At 39.8% G+C, this 24,069-nt stretch overlaps 2 protein-coding genes and 1 long non-coding RNA gene across 21 annotated transcripts in view; 2 read left to right on the top strand and 1 right to left on the bottom strand.

The window, feature by feature from the left end:
* IDUA (alpha-L-iduronidase) overlaps positions 1-24,069 on the bottom strand; it is a 46,997-nt gene that overhangs the window by 13,801 nt on the left and 9,127 nt on the right. For 6 of the 18 annotated variants that reach the window (XM_071802389.1, XM_071802390.1, XM_071802387.1 and 3 more), the window contains exon 3: positions 11,079-11,243. The exons of 3 other annotated variants lie outside the window; for them this stretch is intronic. In XM_071802389.1, coding sequence (XP_071658490.1) covers positions 11,079-11,243 — 165 coding nt within the window. 9 more of the 18 variants (XM_071802392.1, XM_071802394.1, XM_071802393.1 and 6 more) reach the window with 9 other exon arrangements.
* On the top strand, positions 5,735-9,691 carry LOC139826476 (uncharacterized). The gene is made up of 3 exons (XR_011736556.1): positions 5,735-6,182; positions 7,344-7,629; positions 8,913-9,691. It is a non-coding gene; the product is annotated as an uncharacterized lncRNA (long non-coding RNA).
* SLC26A1 (solute carrier family 26 member 1) lies at positions 11,990-23,695 on the top strand. Of its 2 annotated transcripts, XM_071802384.1 has the most exons (4): positions 11,990-12,197; positions 19,490-19,630; positions 19,723-20,373; positions 21,653-23,695. In XM_071802384.1, the coding sequence occupies exons 3-4, from the start codon at positions 19,753-19,755 to the stop codon at positions 23,171-23,173; spliced, it is 2,142 nt and encodes a 713-aa protein (XP_071658485.1). In that variant the 5' UTR covers positions 11,990-12,197; positions 19,490-19,630; positions 19,723-19,752; the 3' UTR covers positions 23,174-23,695. The 2 variants fall into 2 exon arrangements, with proteins under 2 accessions (XP_071658485.1, XP_065717505.1); XM_065861433.2 differs by lacking the exon at positions 19,490-19,630.

Genomic DNA, 24,069 nt, shown 5'->3' with positions numbered 1-24,069 from the left:
ATGCACCTGCATGGGAACACTGGAGTGCTTTTACCCAGGGACTGAAAACTGTCTTTTGTCATTTATCTATTACACATCTGAATATATGCTTTAAATTCCTGAAAGACTTTTCTTGTGTGGTATCCAATGAAAACAAACATAATGTAATATGTGGGTCAGTGTACGATTTCCCGTAACTTCTGAACTTGAGGTTTGATTTAACTGAAATCTGACAAGGCAGAAGTTTTGACAGTATGAAGCGCCAAACAGGAAATAAAAATGAACTTCTGTTGACAATATTTTGGTAGTGTGACTTCCTGTCATTTGGCCCAAGATACTGCTTTGGCCTGGTGCCTAAATTCTGACCACAGCATGCCCAGAGCAAAAGGCTTTGTAAGCGCCCTTGAGATAAGTCCAGACCCGGTTATATAAGAGGGCTTTTCAGGGTCTTCCCAGTGCCTCTCAAAGCTGATTTCTTCACCCTTGCCAGAGCAGTACACCTAATTCCACTGGTATGATGCAGTCTGAGCTCTGCCTCTGCTGTCTTAACTAGTCTCTCCCAGGCACCTTGCTTTTGCTTGGATGGAAAGCGGTACAAGCGAAATGCAGATGCAATGTCCTAGGTATGACTGACAATACCCTGTGTTCCTGTAACTGATCTGTGCTAGCAAGGCATACTTGGCCCACTGGATAAAAAGTGAAAACAGCAGACTTTTTAAATCAATGCTGAGCTTTGTGCTGCGATTCACAATTTGTTTCTTTCTGTGCCTTTTCATGCATTTCTGAGCCTCTTAGACTGAGGCTCCTCCCTGTATGCTTCCTTGCTAAGCAAAGGTTTCAGGGAAGAAACTGTAATAGAAATCTCATAGTTCTCAGAGAATTAAGAAGGGCTGACAGAATCACCCAGTGAATAAAGAGGGCAATTGTGCAACCTGAAGAGGACAAAGTGCCATCAGTGTCTCTGACTATGATCTAGAAGAGGAAAACAGGACAGGCAAAGCAAATGTCATGTAAGCTATACCCACTGTACCAGCTCCACCTGTGATGTAACCAAGCACACAATTTTAGCCCTAGCATAGTCATACTCTTTTACCAAAGAGCTGAAACTGGCTCTTCTCTTTTAAAGTATGTCCTACCACCATGACAAAAATTGTCATGTCTGCAGCCACTGGTGGGCTTATAGTTCCTGTCAGACTCAAATGGGGCAGCTGTGAAAGAAGTAAATAGCAGAAAGGTATTTATTTACTTTAGTATCCATAAGAGCATTTCAGAAGTTACTGTTGAACTAGTGAATGGTCACTTGGAACTAGCTGGGGTTTTTTTTTTGCTTAGACAGAGGTTAACAAAAGTCTGACAGTCCTATTCCAAAGTTCAAAGACACATATTTTGTTGCAAAAGGTAGCTCAGATCTATTAACTATTTCCAGTTATACCCTGTGTTCTATTGAAATATTTGCTTACATGCACACTTACAGTCAGTGAGCATAAGAATGATTAACTCTACTGTCTTGTAAAAACTTAATAATGCCATTTAGATAATAGCAAAGGAACTACTGTCTTCCTGACTCCAGTCTAAGGTCTACACAGTGCTATGTGAAAATCTGTGGGTAAATAAGGCCTTCTATCTGATGCATGTACATGTAAGATACTAGCACATCTACATTTTTCCTCTTGTATCAATTAAGACATTTAAAACAGAATGCCACTGCTAGCCATGACTGAAGTGACAGTATATGAGATCCTGTATTACGTGTATAGGTGTAGAGGCACTTCTAACACCCTTTGGTTGATCTGTCACTTTATGAGAATCTTTTCTTGCTTGCAAATGGATTAGCCAGTATGCTCCTATTAAAATTATTACTTAACTGACAGGATTGCCACTTTCTCATATCTTGATCTTACCCTTGCCGATACTACTTCTCTGATGTGAAACTGATTCTTTTTTTTATAACCTATACAGGATCACTAGAGTTTGGGTTGCATAGTTGTGTGCCATGCAGTGTCTGGAAGCCATGCCGACTGCTGTGAGGCACAGCAGGAATGTCAAAAGCTGGTATTATTTACATGCATCCTGCATGAGGAAGACTGGCTCAGCTGTCAGGCTGTTTATCTGCAGTGCTATAACTGTAACTGCAGAACAGTGAAGACCAGATGAGAACTGTTACAAGCTAATGACATGGTAAACCCCTGACTCAGGATAAATTCACTTGACATTGTCAAATTCGTTCAATACAGCTTTGTACATCTGACCTTGGATGTGCTAGTGCAGCATCACGCACTTACGATTGGATCCCTCGTATCAAGCTCACAGACTTCTACAGTCTTCTACGTTTTCTTTTGTCTGTTCCTCTTCTGATGTCTCTGCTCTGAAGTCATGCTTTCTAGACACCACTGTCTTCATTTATGAACATGCAGAAGGCTATGTCCTTGTCATTTTGTTTGAGTGCTTACCAGACTGGGACTGTTCATTGTTTGCTGTTGAGCGTTTCTGATGTGGAGTGGCAATCACTGTCCTGTCCGTGGCCGGCTTTCAATTGTTCCTGGGCTTCTTCTCGAAGACTTTCCAGATAAGGCCTTTCTCATCATCAGTCATAACAAGCAACTACACTAAAGCACGTTTACTGGCATTCTGGCACCAGTGCCCTTCTAAACCCCAGGCTGCTATACTCCAGAGCCTGCTGCCTGCTGGTGAGGTGCCTTTCCAGTCTTCGTCATGTTCTCAGTTCAAAACCCATTTATATGTGCTGCCTCTTGAGAGAAACAACCATGCTGCGAACATGAAGAGCAGTGATGATTATGGAGGGGAATTCACCAGCTGTCACAAAATCTTTCTGCTCTCCTCCTTGGAAAGGCTGCTTTGTGAGCCATCCTTTGCTAAGTCAAAGGTTACAGGCCCATGTTAACAGCTTTTCATCACCTCTCTTTACTGGAGCAAGGTTTTTCTAGTATGGAGGGAAATTCTTTTCAGGTGCACACGGGATCGCTTGCCTAAGTTTGTAAAATAATCATGTCGGGCTTCTTATCCATGCCACTTTCAGCCTAGTCCCATTCACAAACTTAATTTCTTGGGAGGGCAGGGGTAAGCTAGCTTTGGCTGTGAACAACCTGCATCACAGCCAGATGTGCTCCCATCAGCACAGCTGTGGATACTGTTCCTTAGCCTATAGTTACAGCTTCCCTCTCCTGTGTCCAGTACCTGCTGCTTCTCTTCTGCCCTAGGTTGATCCTGTCCAAGGATAAAGTTGTATGCCTTGGAAAGCAAGTGTGTACACAAACATTGGACCAAATATCTTATCTACAGAGAGGAAAGCAAGAAAAACACAGGCAGGGAATGTTTCCATTCCAGGTAATCTTCAGTCAAGTATTGCATCTCTGATAACACGTCAAGCTAACTTTATCAAACTTTATTGTAATGTACTGAAAAAGAGTTCCCAGGATAGGAAGTCTTGTGGCTGACCCCTGTCAGTAGGTCACAGCCCATTTAGGACCTCAAAGGTAACATGCAGGGTAACCATCAACAGAGCTATTCTATTGAAGAGAGCTTTGTTTGGCCTAGGATTGATACTGGAGTAGAGCCTTTCTCATCTTGACATTCTCACTCAGCTGATATGGCCTGTGTTTCCACTTCTGGTGGACATAGTTACAACACTCATCAAAGGCTAAAAGAATTTGGCTTGCTTTCACCTATGTCTGAGAATAGCCACTCTTCTGGTAGATCGGCCATAGTGGCTGACTAACACCACTCCCAAGGCAGCAGAGCCTGCTTACATTCTCACTGGGAACTTCTGCTGGGAAAGACTGCTCACTTAGTGGCAAATGCAGCCAAGAAATAGGGTCAGAAAACTGGCACAAGGTGTTGGCAGAGGAGAGGTGCAAATGACACCTTAAGAGTAAACAAAACTTTTCAGCAGGGTACTGTCTGACTTCAGACGTGAAAGGTGGACACTGTGAGAGAGTCAAATCAAAAAAACCCTACTCCATGGAAGATTTTCTGTGTTACAGTCTTAGAGAGAAATGATAGCACAGTCAAGATTCTACTGTGCTATGGTGTTTGCTAGATAATGATATTACATACCATTATTCATTTGATAGAGATGCTTAGCTGTATGTCAGATCATCTTTGTCTAGCCTTTTAAGCTGGTTCCTGCAAACATACATTCCCTGGTGCCAGGATGTGGACCAATGGCAGCACAGTCACTATTGTTCTGATTGCATGTAAATTAAATTCCGCCCCTTCTCAAGAGTAAATCAAGAGTAAACAGTTGTTGCAGCAGGTGACTACTATCAGGAGCACCCTTAGATACAGTGTCCCAAGTAACTGCTTACCACCTTTCTGGAGTTTGCGATGTCTTTTTGGGGTCATAAAACTCCAGAACAGACATAATGCCCATCTAACCTGGAGAAGAGCTCAGTGTCAGGAGCCAAGATGTCCACTGGAAAGATGCAGGAACAAACATCAAAAAACTATGCCTATTCAAACTCTTGCTGGTACCAGGTCCTCCAGAGGGAATGGTCTTCAGAAGTAGTTGTCTTATTTCTTTGGCCAGGAGAGCAGGCTGCTGAAGTGACAGCGAAGCACATAAGCTGTGAGCACAGCATCTTCAAGATGAAGGTCAAAAGCTCTGGATGGGAAATGTCAGCAAGTTTATATTTTCCAAGATGGCAATTTGGTGCCCTCCATGACCCTATTACAACACAAAAAGATCCTGCCTCCTTGTTTCTTACTTACTTTTTCAGCTATGAGGAATGAAGCCAGTTTAAAGTTCAGGTTGTTACCAAGAACTTGTTTGTTCCAAACTCACCAACTGTCTACATGAACTTCTTGTTCTGCTGAGTATTTTAAAAACCTCTGGACCTTAAAAGCAGGTCCTAAGGGACTGTGAGCACTACGGAAATGATACCTTGGAGTATATGAAGGGTAAAATTGCCCTCATTAGCATTCACCTTCCCAGAAGCTGCCCTCTCAGCAGTTATTGAGCCAGGTTTCTTCAATGTCAACCAAAAAAACTCTACTAGAATTGTACTTCAGGTTTAACCACAAGATCATTAATGAATAACTATGAAATCATCAGGGTTCTGGGTTATTAATAAACAACACTTCCTCCTTCTGAATTCAGTGGAAGCTGACAATACAGTACTCATTCACAGAAGAGCTGCTTCTACCATGTTCTTGCTCCATTTGCTCTCACTTCCTATGATCATTATAGATATGCTAAACTGTCTCCCTTCCATGAAATCCCCATATCCCAAAATAAGCACAATCACTTGACCTTTTACATGTTCATGAACACTCATCCTTCCTCCCTGGCAGTCCACAGGCAAAACACAGCCTGTTCTTTTCACAGATGCTTTGCAGACCAAAAACCTCATTCAGAGACTTTTTCAGAGTTGCAAGACCAAAGAGTACTGCACCCACACTAAAGAACTGGCACATTTTATCACTTCCAGGTTTATTTATCAGCATTAATACTTCTCTGCATTTGCTTTTCAGCTGTATCATTTGTGTAAGCAGGGACTGAAAATCTGCTTGTTTTGCAATTACGGCACAGGATTTGCACAGAGGCACAATGGTGAAGACTTCAGTCCATGCTGGATCCCATACTACACATAATTCACTCACCTTATAGAGCAAATGAGTGATCTCAGTAATAAGGGAGGATATGTTACAAATCCACACAGCCAGGCAGCATCCAGCCCTTGCTGATGTCACAGCTTGTCACAGTTAATCCATCCACACAACCAACCAGCATGATACATGCGCAAAAAGGATGGGTATGAACCTTTGTGGTGTAGGAACAAACTGGCTTAAAAAATGCAAAATACAACATCTGTCATTTATTGGAAATTGCTGCCTTTTCTACAAGCCAGTCAGGAGGCTGCGGATTGAGCTGAATATTTTTATTTTTTTAATACATAAAAATAGAACTGATTTTGATTTATACAGCATCTTAATTTAGCTGCTTTGCTTGCAAAGGAACTCACAAAATCCTTGTTGTGATCTGGCTAAAACTCACTTGCACAGAAGCGCAAGCCAACAATGAATGCTTTCAAGCTGATGCTAATCACGGCCTTTGATTTTCCATTTCTTATTCAGCCTGCTTTTGTGAGCACAGCCTCAGTCCTTTTTTCAGCAATGAGCGCACTGTGTGTGTGGGGGGAAGAGACAGAGAGGCAGACAAAGCATCAACAGCTTCCTGTGCTGAGGTGAGTTAGCTTGCTAGGAAAATATCATTAGACTGTTGTGTCTCTTTCCTCCTCCCACTTCCCCCCTCCTAACATATATTCAAGATGTAAAAGGGGAAACAGAATACGAATGCATAGAAATTTAAGCAAAGGCATAAGGTATTTTAGTATCTGGCCTCTCCAGACACGTGAACATATCCAATCAGATCATCAAGGCATGGATGATTTAGACTGTTGTGAGATTGTGCTGCAATCCCTTGTTGAGATCTGTTGTACCTACATGCATTTACAAAGGGAAATAATCAAATAATGATAAGATGAAGCCAGTGGCAAGAAATGCTTTTTGACTGATTCTTCATTAAAAATGTAAAGGCTAATCAGTGACTGAGAGGTAGGCGCAGACACTGTATGTGAGCTGGGCTGCTAAAGGACACTTCTCTTTCTGATTGAGTTTGGTGCATGGAAGGGATATCCTCCTGCATAACACATGGCTACGAGCAAAATAATCATTGTGATTGTATGCTGTCCCTGATGAAGGAACTCCAGATAATGTCATCTAAAAGCAAAAGTTTTGGAAAGAGGGGATAGGAAGATTAAATCCATACAGAAGATTAAGGTGTGGCTTTTCAGATGCACAAGAGGAATGATGACCAAGCATTAAAACTAGCTTGCTTCAAACACATAACTCCTTTTGGCACTGCCTGGGAAAGCTGTCACTGAATTTTTATTTTCAAGCAGCAGAACTGTTCTCTGTATGCATCCAGCACTCTAATTCAAACGCCCAGCCTAATACTGCATCTTCAGTAACAAGTCTCCATAGTACATGTTTGACTTACTGGTTTCATTTCACAAACTGTTACTGTCACTCCTTCACTTTCCCATCTTTATTTTCTCTTTATGCTCCTTCTATTCTTTTGCCTGTTAGCTGTCTCTGGAAATATAGTCCAAAAGTATGTGCATGCAACTATAGCACACAACATAGCTTATTTACTGTTGTGTAATATCACAACAAGGAGTTGGAATTATCAACCTTCCTGCTGTCAAATACGCAACAAGAAGCAAATTCAACAATGGTCTACTTAGTCTGCTCTGTACATCTTGCAAGCACTCATATTGCTCAGTTTCCACACATGCTGTAACTGGACCTGAAATTTTGCATTAACAGTGTGCTACTTTTATCAGGTGTTTAACTTTTTCCATCTTACGGTTCTCAAAACTTGTTTCCATTTGGTGAGATCTTTATTGAGCAGGATGTAATGGGACAACTGACAGCCTGAGAAAAGAAGAACATGGAGCTAAATACTGAAGGTATGAAGACTTGCAGCTAGACTTACCAGCTGATATACTTCTCTAATGCCTGAAGTACAGGTAGCACATAGTGTCTGACAAAGTCCAGTTCCTGGATCTATTTGCACAGCCAATGTACCTTCAGGTGTGTCTTTCCATACCAATCCTCGCCTGCCTGCAGGTAACTGTATGTCTAACTTGAATATATCACTTATTTGCAACACAAAATATAGAAGAGGTCTTCACTAAATGTTACAGTTCATTTCCTAATTTACTGATGTTTAATAACATAGGGTGATGAAAAAGCACAATGAATACGTCATCCACTGTCATGCTCTTAATCTCACAGAATTTTTGTGATGAGCGGTTGTTGAATACTTCAGAACTGACAAATGAGCATTATAAACTAATCTGGAAAGAGCAGCTCTTTAAATGGCATTCCAGTGTCTGCTCTTAGCTCTTGAATGTAAAATATAGCAAAACCTCTTACAATCGAGGAGGTAAAGCTAACCAATTGCATTTATAGACAGTGTTCGATGAAATGCAAACTGACATATCTCTCCAAATTCAGAGCTGATAATTCTATTCTGAACCTGGTTTTGGCATTACAACTTAGGCTAGTGATGTATTATTAAATATGGTAGCGATAGGTCTTCCACTCCATGGTCTTCATGTTCATGTATAACGCTTTTTTTCTCTTTCTTCCCCCATCCCAAACAGCTTGCACTAATATAAAAAATACCTCCCTTTTCAGTATAAAAGCACATTGCATTCTGTGCTTATGAAATATGAAAATCTACCTCACAGTGCAGTAAGACATTCTCTTTTCTTTGCACATGGAAATGGGGTTTGAATATCCCGTTGAGAGTACACTGAAATGCAAGGAATGGGTGAAGAAGCTTCAGTATTCCTGAGAGACTATCTTGCCAGAGTAAATTTACCTCTAAGATTTACCAATATCAGTCGCAACGTTCATCTTAAACCAATCGATAAGTAGCCTTTGGTTCCACAGTTCTGGCTGTTTGGGGATGAAACAACACGCAGTTTTGTTTAAGAGACAGATGAGCTCAGACACTTTATACTCAATGGCAGCTGAAGGTACATAAAATATTCCTAGACATAAAATTTATTAGCCAAGCCCCCATCCATGATGTATTTTACTAAAAACCCTTTTTCAAAGGACACAACTCCATTAACAGCTATGGATAGCTAAACAGCATAAGCACAGTTCCACACACTGCCTATCCTAATCCCATTTAACACATTATTTTTTTGGGTAATTGAACTAAGTATCCAAAACCCCTGAAACTGTTAAGCCAGGACTATGCTTGTATTTGATCTCCACATTACTGCAACTTGCTCTCTTAAAGCAGAATAGCAGGGATGAATAAGAAGGCAGAGATTACCAGCTCCTGTAACATAATTATTTTAAGCTTATCTTCTACTTGTGATTACACTCTACAGGACAAAGATTTTTTCCAATGCTACTATTTATGTTATCTCACTGTGAACACCACTGGAGCAATATCATTGGACAGACCTAAACTATATCAGGACAGAATTTCTAATCTGCTCTTGTAGAAAGCTGTGCTCCTGAGGAACTGTGCTACTTTGTGCTGATAACAAATCTGTTGTGGAACTACAGCAGCTACTTTGTGCATTTGGTAAGTGCTGATCAATTTGTTCTATGTTTGTAGTGGGAAGTAGAAGGAGGGATGCATAATAAACAATGGTCTTACCCAGATCCGTAAATATATATATTTGCACTGAACTTTGCAGATCTCAAAGCTCCTCCTGTAGCAGGGACTACAGAAGACTTAAAAAAAAAAAAAAAGCTAACCAATTAACCAATGAAATAATGAAATGTCTCTCCCCTCGTAAAAACACATCATTTTCAGTTGCACTGGACATCTGCCACAGCTAGAGAAGGAATGTTAGAGATAGCACATAAAGGTTATTCATCTGGAGTGGATGCTTATTTTTAGTGCTCACATCTTTCCTACTAAATAGCAACAAAATGTGTGCTTTTTAGTCACCTGCTAAATACGGTATAAAGGTAAACTGTAGACTAAGTGAAGTTTCCAGGCATTTTAAATAACGCAGACATTAATCTTAAGTGTTTTTTATAATTCACTGAATTCATGAGCTTCAAACACTTGCAAAGAAGGAAGAACGCTGCTACATTGCCACTCTATACTTCTAAAATCTGGTTTTATTGATTGTAGCCCCATAAACACTTTTAACCTTCCCTGTATTACTAATTCATTTTTTAAAGTATATAATTAGGTTACCAGATACGAATTTTATGTAGTAATGCTGTGAATTGTTCTGCAATCCTCAACTAAATGTGTCAACAAAGCCAAATACATTATATCTTTTTAAAGCATTTATTTCATAAATACTCTCAGGTAGATTTAGCTTGAGTTGAACACTTGACATGGAAAGGCAGTCCTTTTGGAACATAGTCCTGCTTTGCCAGTGTCAGTAGAACTCAGGCAGGATGTTAGGAGCTGCCTGCTCCACAATTATTGTTGGACTGAGGCCTTGATGAGTGGTTTCATACTGTGGAGTGGGAACTAGCACCTCCATAACTAAAGTACTGATGAACCTTCTGCTATTGGTACTTCTGTATGTTAAGTAGAGCTTGTTCATCATAAAATGTAGTTTCTTCAAAACTAGATCGTTTTCACAACTCCAAGAAACCCTATAAGAGACTGTATCGTCACTTGTTTCTCCCCATGTGGGGTTGCCCTGTCCAAAGATATTGAGCCTCATTCAAATAATGCTGTGCCTAAGTAATGTCCACATATTTCAAATTTAAAATTTGAATTTTTTTTTTTTTTTAATTTCAGAAACTGTTATTTTTAGGGGAGCTTGAGGTTAAACAAAGTTACAATTGACTTTATATAGTAGGGGTCAAGTGATAACCTGAACATCCCATAGTACCCTTAGGAGCCTGATATTGGGAGAAATGTTATTGGATAGAAACAAAGAAAAGTCTCCTTAAAAAAAAAAAAAAAAAAAAAAGTTAAGTGAGGGAAACCCAATCATTCTGCAAATTTCAGGATTGAAAATACTAGAAGTTGCACAGTTTCTAAATATTGGAAACATGTTGTAAAGGACAATGAAGCAGGCAAGCTTACTTTGGTCCTGAAGTCAATGGCATGCACATTATAAGAAGTTAGAGAAGATAATCTCAGTTCTAAGAATTAGGTAATAAAATGGATGAAAGGACAAATCTGAGACACTAACTTAAGTCACTTTATCTTCAGGAAAGAAATACTACAGGTCTGAAAAGAAACTAATAGAAGCAATAAAGCCATTTTCTATTCTGTGGTGCACAAGACCAAAGAAACACACAATCTTACTTCCACTAGTGTGCAAAACCCCTTACGTAGATTAAGTGCACTACTGCTTCCCTTTTATTCTAAGAGCTATCTTGGGAGCAGCAAAGGGACAGGAATGTGTAGAAGGGGCAAGAAAGAGGATTTTACTAAGACTTAATGATCTTCTTTAGCTTTGAGGATTAGAATGTTACAGCTACTGTCACCAAGTTTGAGTTCTTGGTAACAGACAGTGGTTCTAAGAATCCACAACTAGTTTAGCACCAAAAAGGTGAGATGTGCTTACCCTTCTGTTCCATCCTCATGCTGGTGTTTTGACTTTTCATTTCCATAATTTTCATGTTTAATTTTAAAGACCAGCAAACAACATTTTGTGCTGGGATAAAAGATGATGTTGGAACATGGTCCTCTGTAGATGTCTTTGTGGCAATGCACCCCACTGCAAGCATTCCTGCTGGCAGAGAAGGAGAAACCATCTTTGTCTTTCCAGCAACTTTGCCTTTTCCAGGCCTCATACCTTCCATCTCAGATTCTTATTGTGTGCATGCTCATGTTCTTTCTTGGCTGATAAACATATACAACTCCTCATCCTTTAGCTTGTAGGCCCATTGAATGCAAATCCTGTGAGTCCTGACCTTGTGCCCAATCTGTTAATCTACTTTGCTTAGTAACCATTAAACATTATCTACCACCTTTGTCAAAAGGAGATGGATGATTATTTTTCATTTGATAGGTCTGCATCTATCCAAAGAGCTAAGAGAGGGCACTTGGTCATTTATACACCGCACAAAGAATGAACAGAAAGTCAGTCTTAGTCCTGCTGATCTACCTACATTTTACAGTCCTTGGTTTACACTGAAGCAACAAAGATCTTGTGATCTAAATGCACTGACATGTAGCAATGGAACTCTGACCTCCAGCAGCCCCATCCTATGCGCTGAGCAGAGCAGTACTTCTTCTAGCCAGCAAAATGCACAAATCTCAGGCAAGACTGCAGTTCTATTCTTCCATCTTGAATATGTAAAATCAAAAGCTAATGAATGCTATATGGGGATGCATAAACCAGATCAAATATCAGACGAGAAGCAGCTTCAAAGGTCAGAGATGTACTATCCTGAACTCCACATAATTTTTGGATCAGTGTTAGTTAATTAATAATCTTATGCATTATTTAAACTCAAATCCTCAGCAAGTGCTGCATATATATCCAAGTTTTCAGAGCAGTACAAGTGACAACACACTACCAAGCAGGAAGCTTGAGATTCCATAACTACTATTCCTTCCCTTGGGGAATATTTAGCTAATAATTATCCTTTATGCAAACAGAGAAATGCCTGACTGAAGACTTTCATTCATTCCAACATACGAAAGCAGAGCTGAACACTCCTGTCAAAAAGCTATCCAGGTAAGATATTTGCCTCCCATCCCACACCTCTGAATTCAGACTTCATTTGTTCTTTGTTTTCAAAGGTGTAAAACTGCCCCTTTTTGGTTACTTTGCACACTGGTGTTGCTTTTTCAGTTTTGTCATTATTCTGTTCTTTGTAAATGTTGCTTATAAAGTAGATACTGTGCAAAAGTTTGTAAAACATGCAGTCAGCTGCAACTGGTATGGAAGCAATCTCTTCTGCAAACTCTGGTCCAAGAGTTCAAGACCATCCATTTGGTTAGTACTTAAGAAAAGTGGCGTATATGAAACTTATCTGGTACTCAAAGTATTAAATTATTATTATAATTAAGCATTTTCTTAGTGATTACATATGAAAGAGGGTTTCCAAAACACTGTCCTTATTGTGTATAGTAGATCCAAAATACCAGGGAACAACAGGAAAAAAACACAAGAATCGGACACAAATTAATTTTTCTCTACAACAACTTAACATGACTAAACAAAGCCCAGCAAAACCACATGGCAGAAAATTGAGCTGAGTGTTTAGCTTTTTGACTGATGACTAGGGTATTGGAAAGGTGTCTTGAAATATCTTTTCTTTTTTAAAAACAGACTTTTACTTTGTACCAGCTACCTTTCCAAAAGCAAGAAGTCTGATTTTTAGAAATGTTCTTTGACCTCACAGAAAATGTCTTTTTAGTGGTCATGTCTACGACCCTCCAGAAGAACAATGCTGTCTTGGCTTTGAGTGTATGCCAATATTTTGACCAGAATGTTCTGAAACCTCTGAACAAAAGGAGTCCTTGGAGAACTAGTGAAACTACTTGACCATTTATTTCCAAGGTCTGATCATTCTCAAGGCTGATCTGATGGGCCAACCTTAACAATAGCTGCTGCCTATGTGAGTTCTGTTGTATTGTACTCATCATCTCTGTGTTTGTTATGTGTCAGTGGCTGTAATCCTACTCACTGGGACACTGGACCAAGAATCCTTGGGAAAATACGAATTGCATCACAGCTTCTGGTGAATGCGGACATTTGAAAGGGAGCCTAACTTGCTTTGGAAATCCTAGATCAATTCATAGTTGGAAACAGAAGTTTTGAACTGGAGATTTTAATGAGAAACACACAAACCTAAAATATTGTTTGATCCTCAGAACAACTCCTTAGTAGAGCAGTGTTAAATTGTAGAGTACTTAGTGTAATTTTCTGGCTTTCCTGACCTGTAGAGATCAATAAACTGTAATATTTTTTTTCTTTCACTTTTAGATTAGCATAAAGTTAAAAATCAAGAGGAAAATGCTTTGAAATGACAACATTTTGCCCAGATGAAGTAAAAAACTGACCCAGCCCATCAAATTTCACATGATTTTCCTAAAAAGCACTGATGCACTTTGCCTATAGCCTGAAAGTTTGCTAGGGTAGTTTTTAAATAAATCATTTTGTTTGTTGGCACCTTGCTTAAGTCTCCTTCCAAGGACATCTAGGTCCTGGTGCTCTAAGGATGAAAATACAAAAGCTTATGCAAGACAAAAACATCCATTTCACTTGTTCTGATTTGTCACTTGATCCTTTCTAAAACTCCTAGGTTATGTCCACATTTCTAAGTAATTCTTCACAACAAAAGAAAATTAATAAATCAAAGCACTAGGTGATGAAGCAGTATTGTATTATATGCATTTCAGGATATTTTATTTCAGACTAGTCAGGTCCCACAGACTAAACGTCCTCATCCCATCTGTTCAAATCTGTCCAAAGAACCGATTGCCGGCTTGTGTTTTTATGCCACCAAAAAGGGTCAGAGTGCACCAAGGCAGAGCTTCTGAAGTACCTTCCTCTGAAAAAAGTCTGGTTTGCATCTGTGCAATATAAATAAGGCAATATAAATTGGATCTGTGCAATATAAATAAGGCTAATCAGGGATTTTTTTCAAAACTCTGTTAATGCTCAAAATCAGAGTAGTAATGTCGTCATAGCCATTAGAGACTAAGGAGGTTTCTTACAGGCAGATAAGGTTGCTCAGATGAAAGATGAGTGCCATGAACAGTTTAACTCAACACCTGCAAGTGTTTTAAATCTAATACTTGGCTAAACTGATGTCTCTCATGTTTTTCTGTGATTTATGCAGCAAAATTACAATGAAATTTCAGATGATAAATACAAAACCTGCTCCACCCACATAAGTTTTAAGCTGATTTTTTGTAGATCAAACACAGAGAAAACTGCAACCATCACTTGGCTCAAATTATATAAAGGGCTCTACCCTAACTTGCAATTGCTGTGTCAGGAAGAGTGAGTGATTCTACTGTAGAGTGGTGATACACTGATTTCTATCCCAAATACAGCATTTAAGAGATCTCCTTGGCACAAAGGCAGGATCACCCTGCCCTCTTGGGCTTTCTAGAGATACAGCTTCATATTTCCTAGTGGACAATCAGGATGGGGAGACAAAAGGATGCATCAGAATAAAGTTCTTTGGGTTGTGCTGTTCCACAAAGAATAACTCACGCAGTCAGAATGGTTATATGTGTAAAAGCAGAAACTGCTTGCCAAAGAATGTGCAAAGAGAAAACCCACTGAACATGTTGTGATCAATGTTTCCTCCCCCGTAGAGGGATTTTGTCAGGTCAGTGGCACGGTGAAAAGACAGAAAGAAAGGTGGGACTAAGGCCAGTTGAAAAGTCAACAGTTTGTTTGGTTTGGATGGTTCTTTGGTTTGTTTCTTTTTTTCACAAGGTAAGCTGAGTCACTGTATTTGTGAACGATGACAGAACCTGAGTGAATGTCAGGAAGATGTGCCAGGAGAGGTTTAGGTTGGACATCAGGAAAAGGTTCTTCACCCAGAGGGCGGTGGAGCACTGGAACAGGCTCCCCAGGGAGGTGTCACGGCCCCAAGCCTGACAGTGTTCAAGAAGAGACTGGACAACACCCTCAGACACATGGTGTGAACTGTGGGGTTGTCATATGCAGGGACAGGAATTGGACCTGACGATCCTTTTGAGTCCCTTCCAATTCAGAACATTCTATGATTTTATGATTTAGCCTGAAAGAATGAGTGGTACATACAGTGGTTCTGCTTAACCAGTGAAAAAAAAAACGCTTTTTGATTTTGCTCATGTAGTCAAGGGCAACTTGAAAAAACTTAACTGTAAAGATTCCAAACAACAAAATACAATTTAAAATAATCAAGACTACTTTTTGTTGCAATTATAAGGATGATACATACATATGTGAATGCAAGTAACTTCCACTTGTATTAAACAGCTGAGAATGTTCCAATACCAAAGCCAAATGTAATGGACAGACATGCTCCATGCTATGTGCTGCTTCCTCTGTGCAAGAGGAGCTATATGCTCCTTCCCCTGCCAAGAATAGCATTTCCAGCAAGTGATGAGAAGCCTTCAACTAACATGTTCATTTGACACAGGTTCTGAAAACGTATCTAGCAAAATAAATAGTTATTTACAGGAAAGAAACCCTAATTTTCAGGAGAAAAAGGAACTAAAGAAAATGACCTGTCTGCATTTGGCTGTGTTTTAGCTTGAACAAATTTACTGCCCTGGGAAAGTTTTATTAACCTTTGTTTAAAATGCATGAAAACTGCTGATAAAATACATGCTTTATCATGCTAGCATTTTTTTTTTTGTTGGCTTTTACAAAAAGCTATGATTGCGATTATCCAGTAAGGCAGTACAGAGAAGATCTATTACTATATTTTCATTTATATACAAGATCTCTTAAGAGATTTCCAGCGAAACTATATTCCAATAACCATATGGATTAAAACCTATTAGCATCCCTTGGGAAGCTGCACAAACAATGCATGTGTATGAATTCTAATGTGTGGTGGTTTTTTGGTGTTTTGTTTGTTTGTTTGTTCGGTTTTGGTTTGGTTTGGTTTTTCGTGTGTGTTTTCTTTGGTTTTGTTTTTTGTTTGTTTGGTTTTTTTTGCAAATACAGATTTACTTGCAAGTAAACTGTGTGAGTTTACAGAGAGGGAGATGGGAACTGTACAGTTAAATACATGAGCCTAGTGTACAGAAGTCAATGCAATCTTTTTTATGTAGCCTATCAAAAGCACTCACTGGATTTTGAACTGACCACTAGTTTTTTAAGTATGTAGAACAAGGGCACTGTACGTATTTCTTGGCTGTCTAAATGCACTTGGCTGTAAGAAGTGGGCAGTATTTGAATATGACTTGCCATTCTCACACACAGGCCCCTCATTCTCCAAATTAACTTAGGTAAGACAGAAAGTGCTTGTTTTTTGCTTCTTAAGAATGAGTGTCTTTATTAGAGTTGCTAGCACTCTGTATTGGGTAAACTTTTATCATATGTTCTTAAGTAGTTTTCTTGGTGTCATAACTTCTTTTATCTTTTGTCTCACCTTTGCATTTTAACAAAGACTAGATTCAATCTATTTCCTGTCCAAGCAGAACTTGCCTAGTGTAACGACGCAGTACATTAGAGTCTAAAGTAAATTTGACATTGCTGTTACAAAATAGCCACCAATCTTTCTGAATAACTACATTAAATTGTATTTTTTTTTTCCCTTATGATGGAAATAAACCCTATTTACAAAAATAAAGAAGCTTATACAGTGGGAGGTAAAAACTATTTAATTTAATTGGGATGGATAGAAATCTACTGACTTTCTATAATAGGCTACTATGCAGGTCATTTTCAACTTGGACAATCAGTCCACACATCTCTAACAAGAATCTCATTTTGCCCCTACCAAATGACGAATTATCTACCTGTGACACTTAAACATCCTGCTGCAAGCTGTGGTTAAACCTTGCATGGTCTTAGAAATCACACTGTGCCATTTAAACTAATACCTGGGAACTTGTTTAAGACTTTTGCACTAGTTACAGATACGTATCTTATTGTTTTCAATTTGCTGGAAAAAGTATTTGCTACAATCTTGAAAAAAAAATTCTAACCAGGACAGACAGAGGGCTTTATAATAAGCCACTCTTTATTTGGAGTGCTACAGATCAAAAGCTTAAAGCCAGCTCTTAATATATTCTTTTGCTTACCAATTATGCTTCCAGTTTGACTCATAAGCCCTTTGTTTTTTCTCAGCTTGGAATTCTACACTTTAACTAGTTGTTACCAAACATTCACAAATCAAAGCACTCTCCTTAACAATTTAAAAAATAAAAAAGACATTTATACAGAGAATGATGACTTCTGTCACTAGAGTCTAAACTTAATGCTGTTAAAATCATTAAAATACACCAACAGAATACTGTGCCAGTGAGTGCCTTTCAAGTTTTAGGAAACTGATAGGTATGGCTTCCATCTCTAGATACTGAAAGAAACTTTTAAGTGAAGACAAGCTTTGATATTATGTAGCAATGTTACACCTGGCACCAAAAAGCTTTGTTCCAGAGATTCTGGCTGTTTATGACACTGGCAGAGGCTGGGCTTGACAAGTTTTTCCTTCCTAGAGATTCTGCGTACTCTTGTACCAGCACATACTCTCTTCTTCTAGATCAATATGAGTCATTCCTTATCTCCCAGGACTTATATATGGACATCCACTCTTGGAAGTCCCTTCTTCTTTCCACTGCAAAACAGAAGACAAGATTTGCTATTTGGCAAATGTCTGTTTTGATGTTTGCCACCTTCCTCCTCCTGTTTTCATCTTTTAACTGTTTACGGTAAGGCACTTGCAAGTTACACTGTTTTGCCTCTCAGTCATGTCCCCATCTGCCCCCAAATGATTTATGAATGCACTAAGCTACTTTCAACTCAATTTGATAACCAAGCAAAAGTGCAGAAATTGAGTTTGATGAAAACAGTTGTGTTCATAGAGGCAAGAGACACCAAAAGCACCTTCATCTGGAGAACAGATATTTTCCCAGTCATTATATATCAGAAAACTGACATGCAGGAGAACCATAGGAAACACCATGGTGTTTGTTCTGCTGCCCACAGAAGTATTTGTTATATTTTATTCCCTGGAGAGCAAAGCTAGGGTAACTATGGGTTTAAACCTGAAAATACTAATACGTAGCATTCTTCTGAGATGGTAACAGATTCCATTATGGCGCATAGTCCACATGTTGCCAAAGTGGTATTTGTGAGGAATACTTATTAGTTAATAATAAATTATTTAATTATTTGTTTAATTAATTAATTAATGAGGGCAAGTGTAGAGTCTTGCACCTGGGCAGGAACAACCCCAGGTTCCCGTATAACTTGGGGAATGACCTATTAGAGAGCAGCGTAGGGGTAAGGGACCTGCGGGTCCTGGTGGACAGCAGGATGATCATGAGCCAGCACTGTGCCCTTGTGGCCAGGAAGGCCAATGGCATCCTGGGGTGTATTAGAAGAGGTGTGGTTAGTAGGTCCAGAGAGGTTCTCCTTCTCCTCTACTCTGCCCTGCTGACACCACATCTGGAATATTGTTTCCCCAGTTCTGGGCCCCTCAGTTCCAGAATGACAGGGAACTGCTTGAGATAGTCCAGCGCAGGGTAACAAAGATGATTAAGGGAGTGGAGCATCTCTCTTACAAGGAAAGGCTGAGGGAGCTGGGTCTCTTTAGCTTGGAGGAGACTGAGGGGTGACCTCATTAATGTTTATAAATACGTAAAGGGTGAGTGTCATGAGGATGGAGCCAGGCTCTTCTTGGTGACAACCAATGATAAGACAAGGGGCAATGGGTACAAACTGGAACACAGGAGGTTCCACTTGAATCTGAGAAGAAACTTCTTCACAGTGAGGGTGCCAGAACACTGGAACAGGCTGTCCAGGGAGCTTGTCTCCTCTAGAGACATTCAAAACCCACCTAGACGCCTTCCTGTGTAGCCTCATCTAGGTGTTTCTGCTCCAGCAGGGGGGTTGGACCAGATGATGTTTTGAGGTCCCTTCCAATCCCTAACATCCTGTGATTTTGTAATGGAAGCTGCACATCAAAACAATCTACAATTCAACAGGTTCATGTTACATATCAGCTTGTAAGAGCCCATCAATGGTTGTGTACAAATTTTTGTGTAAGACTAAATTGTTGCTCTCTAGAAAACTCTGCTTTACAGGTTCTACTAGCAAAACTTTTCTCCTGTGCACTGAGGACAGCTGCAGTGACAGTCCACTATACCACGTGTGAATTCTTCAACCATGACTACAAGATGGCAGCATTAGAAAGACCATAGCCTACCTCACTAGTATATGCTTATTTCACACCATCAAGTGCTGTCTCTGATCACAGAGACTTCTATGACAGAGTATTTGGAAGAGCTGATGGAAATATTTGTTGTACAAAGAAATGATTAATTTAACTCATTTTTTTTCCTTAGTAAAATAAACTGGATTCAATCAAATGAACTCTTAAATGTCTGCAAGAAAGGGTTTGAGCTGCAGATTTATTTTTAGTGTAGTCACTGGAGCCCTCTCATGGTGTTTTTGTTGGGATGATGCTTCCTTGAAAGAATAATCAGGTAACAAACGTCTAGTGTTAAGCATTTGTGCTAAAAAAAAAAAAAACAACTTCATGAACTGCAACCTAACAGCCATTTTCTTCACATTGCAGGAACATCCACATGAAGTAAACACTGGGACAATGGAAAGAGTACTTGAGGCTAGCAGGATGGAAAACAGCACCCCTCCCTGTTTTCTCATGGAAAGAAAGACTCGTGTCAAGATTAATAGGAAAGAAGTCATACTAGCTAAACTGCAGAAGAGCTGCTCCTGCACCCCAAAGAAGCTGAAGAACTTTGTCATGGACTTCTTTCCTGTTTTACAATGGCTTCCCAAGTACCAATGCAGCGAGTACATCTGTGGGGACATTATGTCTGGATTAGTGATTGGGATCATTTTGGTGCCCCAAGCAATCGCATACTCACTGCTGGCAGGTCTGAAGCCCATTTATAGCCTTTACACATCATTCTTTGCCAATATAATCTATTTCTTAATGGGAACATCCCGTCATGTCTCAGTTGGCATTTTCAGCTTGATAAGCTTAATGGTAGGACAAGTTGTGGACCGAGAACTTCTCTTGGCTGGGTTTGACTTGAATGATGATGCCCCACCAGCCTTGGGTAATGGTTCTCTGCAGAATGACAGTCAGTCCTACACAACTTCCTTCAACCTTACAATTGTAGGGGTGAATGCTGAGTGTGGAAAAGAATGCTATGCTATTGGCATTGCTACAGCCTTGACATTTGTGGCTGGAGTGTATCAGGTAAGTGTCGACATCCAGAGATAAGGTATGAAGTTCCTAAAGCTTTTTTGCATGACCTAAGCTTTGTTTTGACTCTTTTGATGAGAGATACAGCATCAGTTCACTAAAATGACCTTGAACTGTTTTATCCTGAAAGCCTAACCGTAGACAACTCAGAGAAAGCATGGAGTAGACAGTTTTCTTAGCTATTAGCAAGCACAGGTAAAACAAGTCTTTTGCAAGACCATTAACATCATTTTGATACTCTACTGCCTCTTGGCCTTGCTGCTTTCATGGGAGCATGAATAAAATACAGATCTTACTATGAGGGAAATTCCCAGACAGCTGTGTACTTCGACAGTGAAGAAATAATTCTGTTTACCTAGATACTTTAATAAAGGTGCAGAATCACTCACCTTCTTCTACAAAGGTTCAGAAATGTGCTGCTCAGTGTTTTGCCAGTGGCTACTATGTTGTACCAAACTTCTGTACAAAGAGAATTCAGAAGCAGAAAGGACAAAAGAGGCAATACATTGACTTTTCAGACAATGGCTGTGCTGGACTCTGAGAGTTATCGATGTGCTGCCTGTCACAAGGATATCAAGAGAACACAGAAGGAAGTATGATGAACACACTTATCTATTATTTGTAAATATATATATACATATATATATATAAAAATTAAGGAAGAGTTAGCTATCTCTCTTTTTACTAAGAAATTTCAGGTCACATTTATGAACTGCATTTTCCAAAGTCATCAAAGGAAGGAGAAGCAACAAGTTAAGGACAGTATCCTGGGATGTGCAAAAATTTGTGAGCTCTTCCTTCACTTCAGACCTCAGGCATGCCACAAAGGCTGTCTGCACTCGATTTTGCTAAAATTAAAAGCTGTTTAATTTAACAGTGCCACTAAAGTAGGGATCTCAGCTGTTGTCATTCAAATTCTGTTTACAAAGCAATTGCCGTAAGTTTTAACTCTACTCACTTTAAAACAGGAAAAAATATATTTAGCTTTGAATCCACTGTTGTTTTGCATAGGAAATAACATTCAGATGAGCCACTTCAGTGGAGTCACTTCAGACCAATGTTTGATTGACCCTGTCTCAAACTCCTTATTCACCTCTCAGGTTTGTAGTATCCCACAAAAATAAAAGGAATCACAGTTTTAAAAGCAGACTGGAAACATGGAAGGATAATTCCTGTTCTGAGATTTGAACAGCTAAATGCTATCTGACTCCAGCTAGCTCTCTTCCACCTGTACTTAATTTAAGGCTTTTTTTTTTTTTCTGTGTCTCCTCAGGTTCTAATGGGAATCTTTCGTCTAGGTTTCGTATCTATGTACCTATCCGAGTCTGTACTAGATGGCTTTGCAACTGGTGCTTCCTTAACCATTCTAACAGCTCAAGTGAAGTATCTGATTGGAATAAAAATCCCACGTAGTCAAGGGCATGGGATGCTGGTTATTACCTGGATTAACATTTTCCGGAACATTTATCAGGCTAACCTTTGTGATGTCATCACAAGTGCCATTTGTATTGTGGTGTTGGTCACTGCTAAGGAACTGGGAGATCGGTATAAGCATAAGCTGAAATTTCCTCTCCCCACAGAGCTGGTAGTTATTGTTGTGGCAACAGTGGTGTCACACTATGGGAAGTTAAATGAAGTGTATGCATCCAGTGTTTCTGGAGTTATTCCAACAGGATTTATTCCCCCCAAGGTACCACATTTCAATTTAATGCTCCGAGTTGCTGTAGATGCTTTGCCTCTTGCCATAGTCAGTTTTGTATTCACTGTATCCCTTTCTGAAATGTGTGCAAAGAAATATGCTTACACCATTCGAGCCAATCAGGAAATGTTTGCTGTGGGGTTCTGCAACATCATTCCTTCTTTCTTCCATTCTTTTGCAACCAGTGCAGCTCTGGCAAAAACACTCGTCAAAACATCTACAGGCTGCCAGACTCAAGTCTCTGGAGTAATCAGCGCAATGGTGGTTTTGCTGGTGCTACTCTTCTTGGCACCTCTTTTCTACTCCTTGCAGAAGTGTGTCCTGGCTTGTATTATCATTGTCAGCCTCCGAGGAGCACTCAGGAAGTTCCAAGATGTGCCAGCACGGTTCCATGTGAATAAGGTGGACACATTGGTTTGGGTCATTACCATGTCTGCTTCTGCCTTGATCAGCACAGAAATAGGGCTGTTGGCTGGCATTGTTTTCTCCATGTTATGCATCATAGTTAGGACACAGCGGCCACGGACAGCCCTGCTTGCTCAGATCCAAGACACTAGCCTTTATGAGGATGACTCAGAATATGAAAACCTCTCTCCTGTTCCAAAGGTCAAAATATTCCGTTTTGAGGCCCCACTCTACTACGCAAATAGAAACTACTTCCTAAAGTCTCTGTATAGATTGACTAATTTAGATCCTAACCTAGAAGCTGCTAGAAGGAAGAAATATGAGAAGAAGGAAAAGCAGCATCTGCAGAAGGGAGATCACACAACTGCTAACGGACTGGGCACTGTAGAAATGACTCTGCGATTATTTCCTAAGCAAACTGATTTCCAAGCCCTTGTTGTTGATTGTTCTTCCATCTCATTTTTGGATACCACTGGAGTTAATACTCTTAAGGAAATCCTGAAAGACTACAAAGATCTAAACATTTCTGTTCTCCTGGCTTGCTGCAATCCCTCAGTGATAGACTCTCTGAAAAAAGGAGGTTACTTTGGGAAAGATTTAGGAAGCATGCAGGAAATGCTGTTCTACAGCATACATAATGCTGTGCAGTTTGCAAAAGACCAAATGCTTCCAACAGATTGCCCAGTTTAACCCTGTGTCTTGTTCGATGATATACTACAAAAGTGACAGATGGGGAGGGGCAGTTTGCAATAATTAAATTATCAGACTGTGTACAGCAATAGCTCTACAAAGCCATTCTCAAGAGCTCTGCTGCTTGTCCAGCACCACACAGAACAGCCACTGGAAATGCAGTCCAGGGCCAGGATGGAACAGCTTGGATTATTACCTGCACCTTCACTTTACAATGTGGGTGAAGTGCAATAGGGCAGTTTGGGACTGACTTCTTCCTTGTGCCATAATCATGTGTGACCCAACATCGCAAGACTGTTGTGCTGGAAGGTCTGCCCAGTGTCAGCTGACTCTCCTAGTGGTTTAATGGTTGGTTTGTGTTGAACATCTACGCCATCTCCATTAAAATCTAATGAATCTTGGACCCATAATGGTTTAAATTCTGGCTTGCAAGGCCCTGCTCCTTTCATCATTCTCACTGTGTTCCCAAACAACTCCCACCATTTGCATATGAATAAAATGTATAAAATATTGTGCAATGTAGCATGTCTCTCCAGCTTGATTACATAGGCTTAATGACACAATCTGAGAAGAAACCATGATCCCTTACAATAATTTCAAAAAATTACTGCTGGAGTCACCTGCGTTACTGGCTTCAAGCTGTGGTAATTAGTTACTGAAAGTTGTGATAATCTTAATTGCAGTTGTACCATCCTATAAAAATAAGTTCCCTCTGGTGGGCAGATGCAATTCCAATTCAGGGACACATAAGGACCATCAAACATAAATTTCAGAACTGTGATGCATCACAGCATGTTCTTCCTACAACTGCCTGCCTGGGTGCAAAGAGTAACAGGATAAGAGGGTATGGTGAGAAGGTAAATCTGTAATCTGCCTAGAAGGGGAATGATGCATTA

The sequence above is a fragment of the Patagioenas fasciata genome, chromosome Z, assembly GCF_037038585.1.
Source record: "Patagioenas fasciata isolate bPatFas1 chromosome Z, bPatFas1.hap1, whole genome shotgun sequence".
In the NCBI taxonomy this organism is placed as follows: Eukaryota; Metazoa; Chordata; class Aves; order Columbiformes; family Columbidae; genus Patagioenas; species Patagioenas fasciata.
The sequence above is the reverse complement of the archived record's forward strand: the minus strand, read 5'-3'. Positions and strand labels throughout refer to the sequence as shown.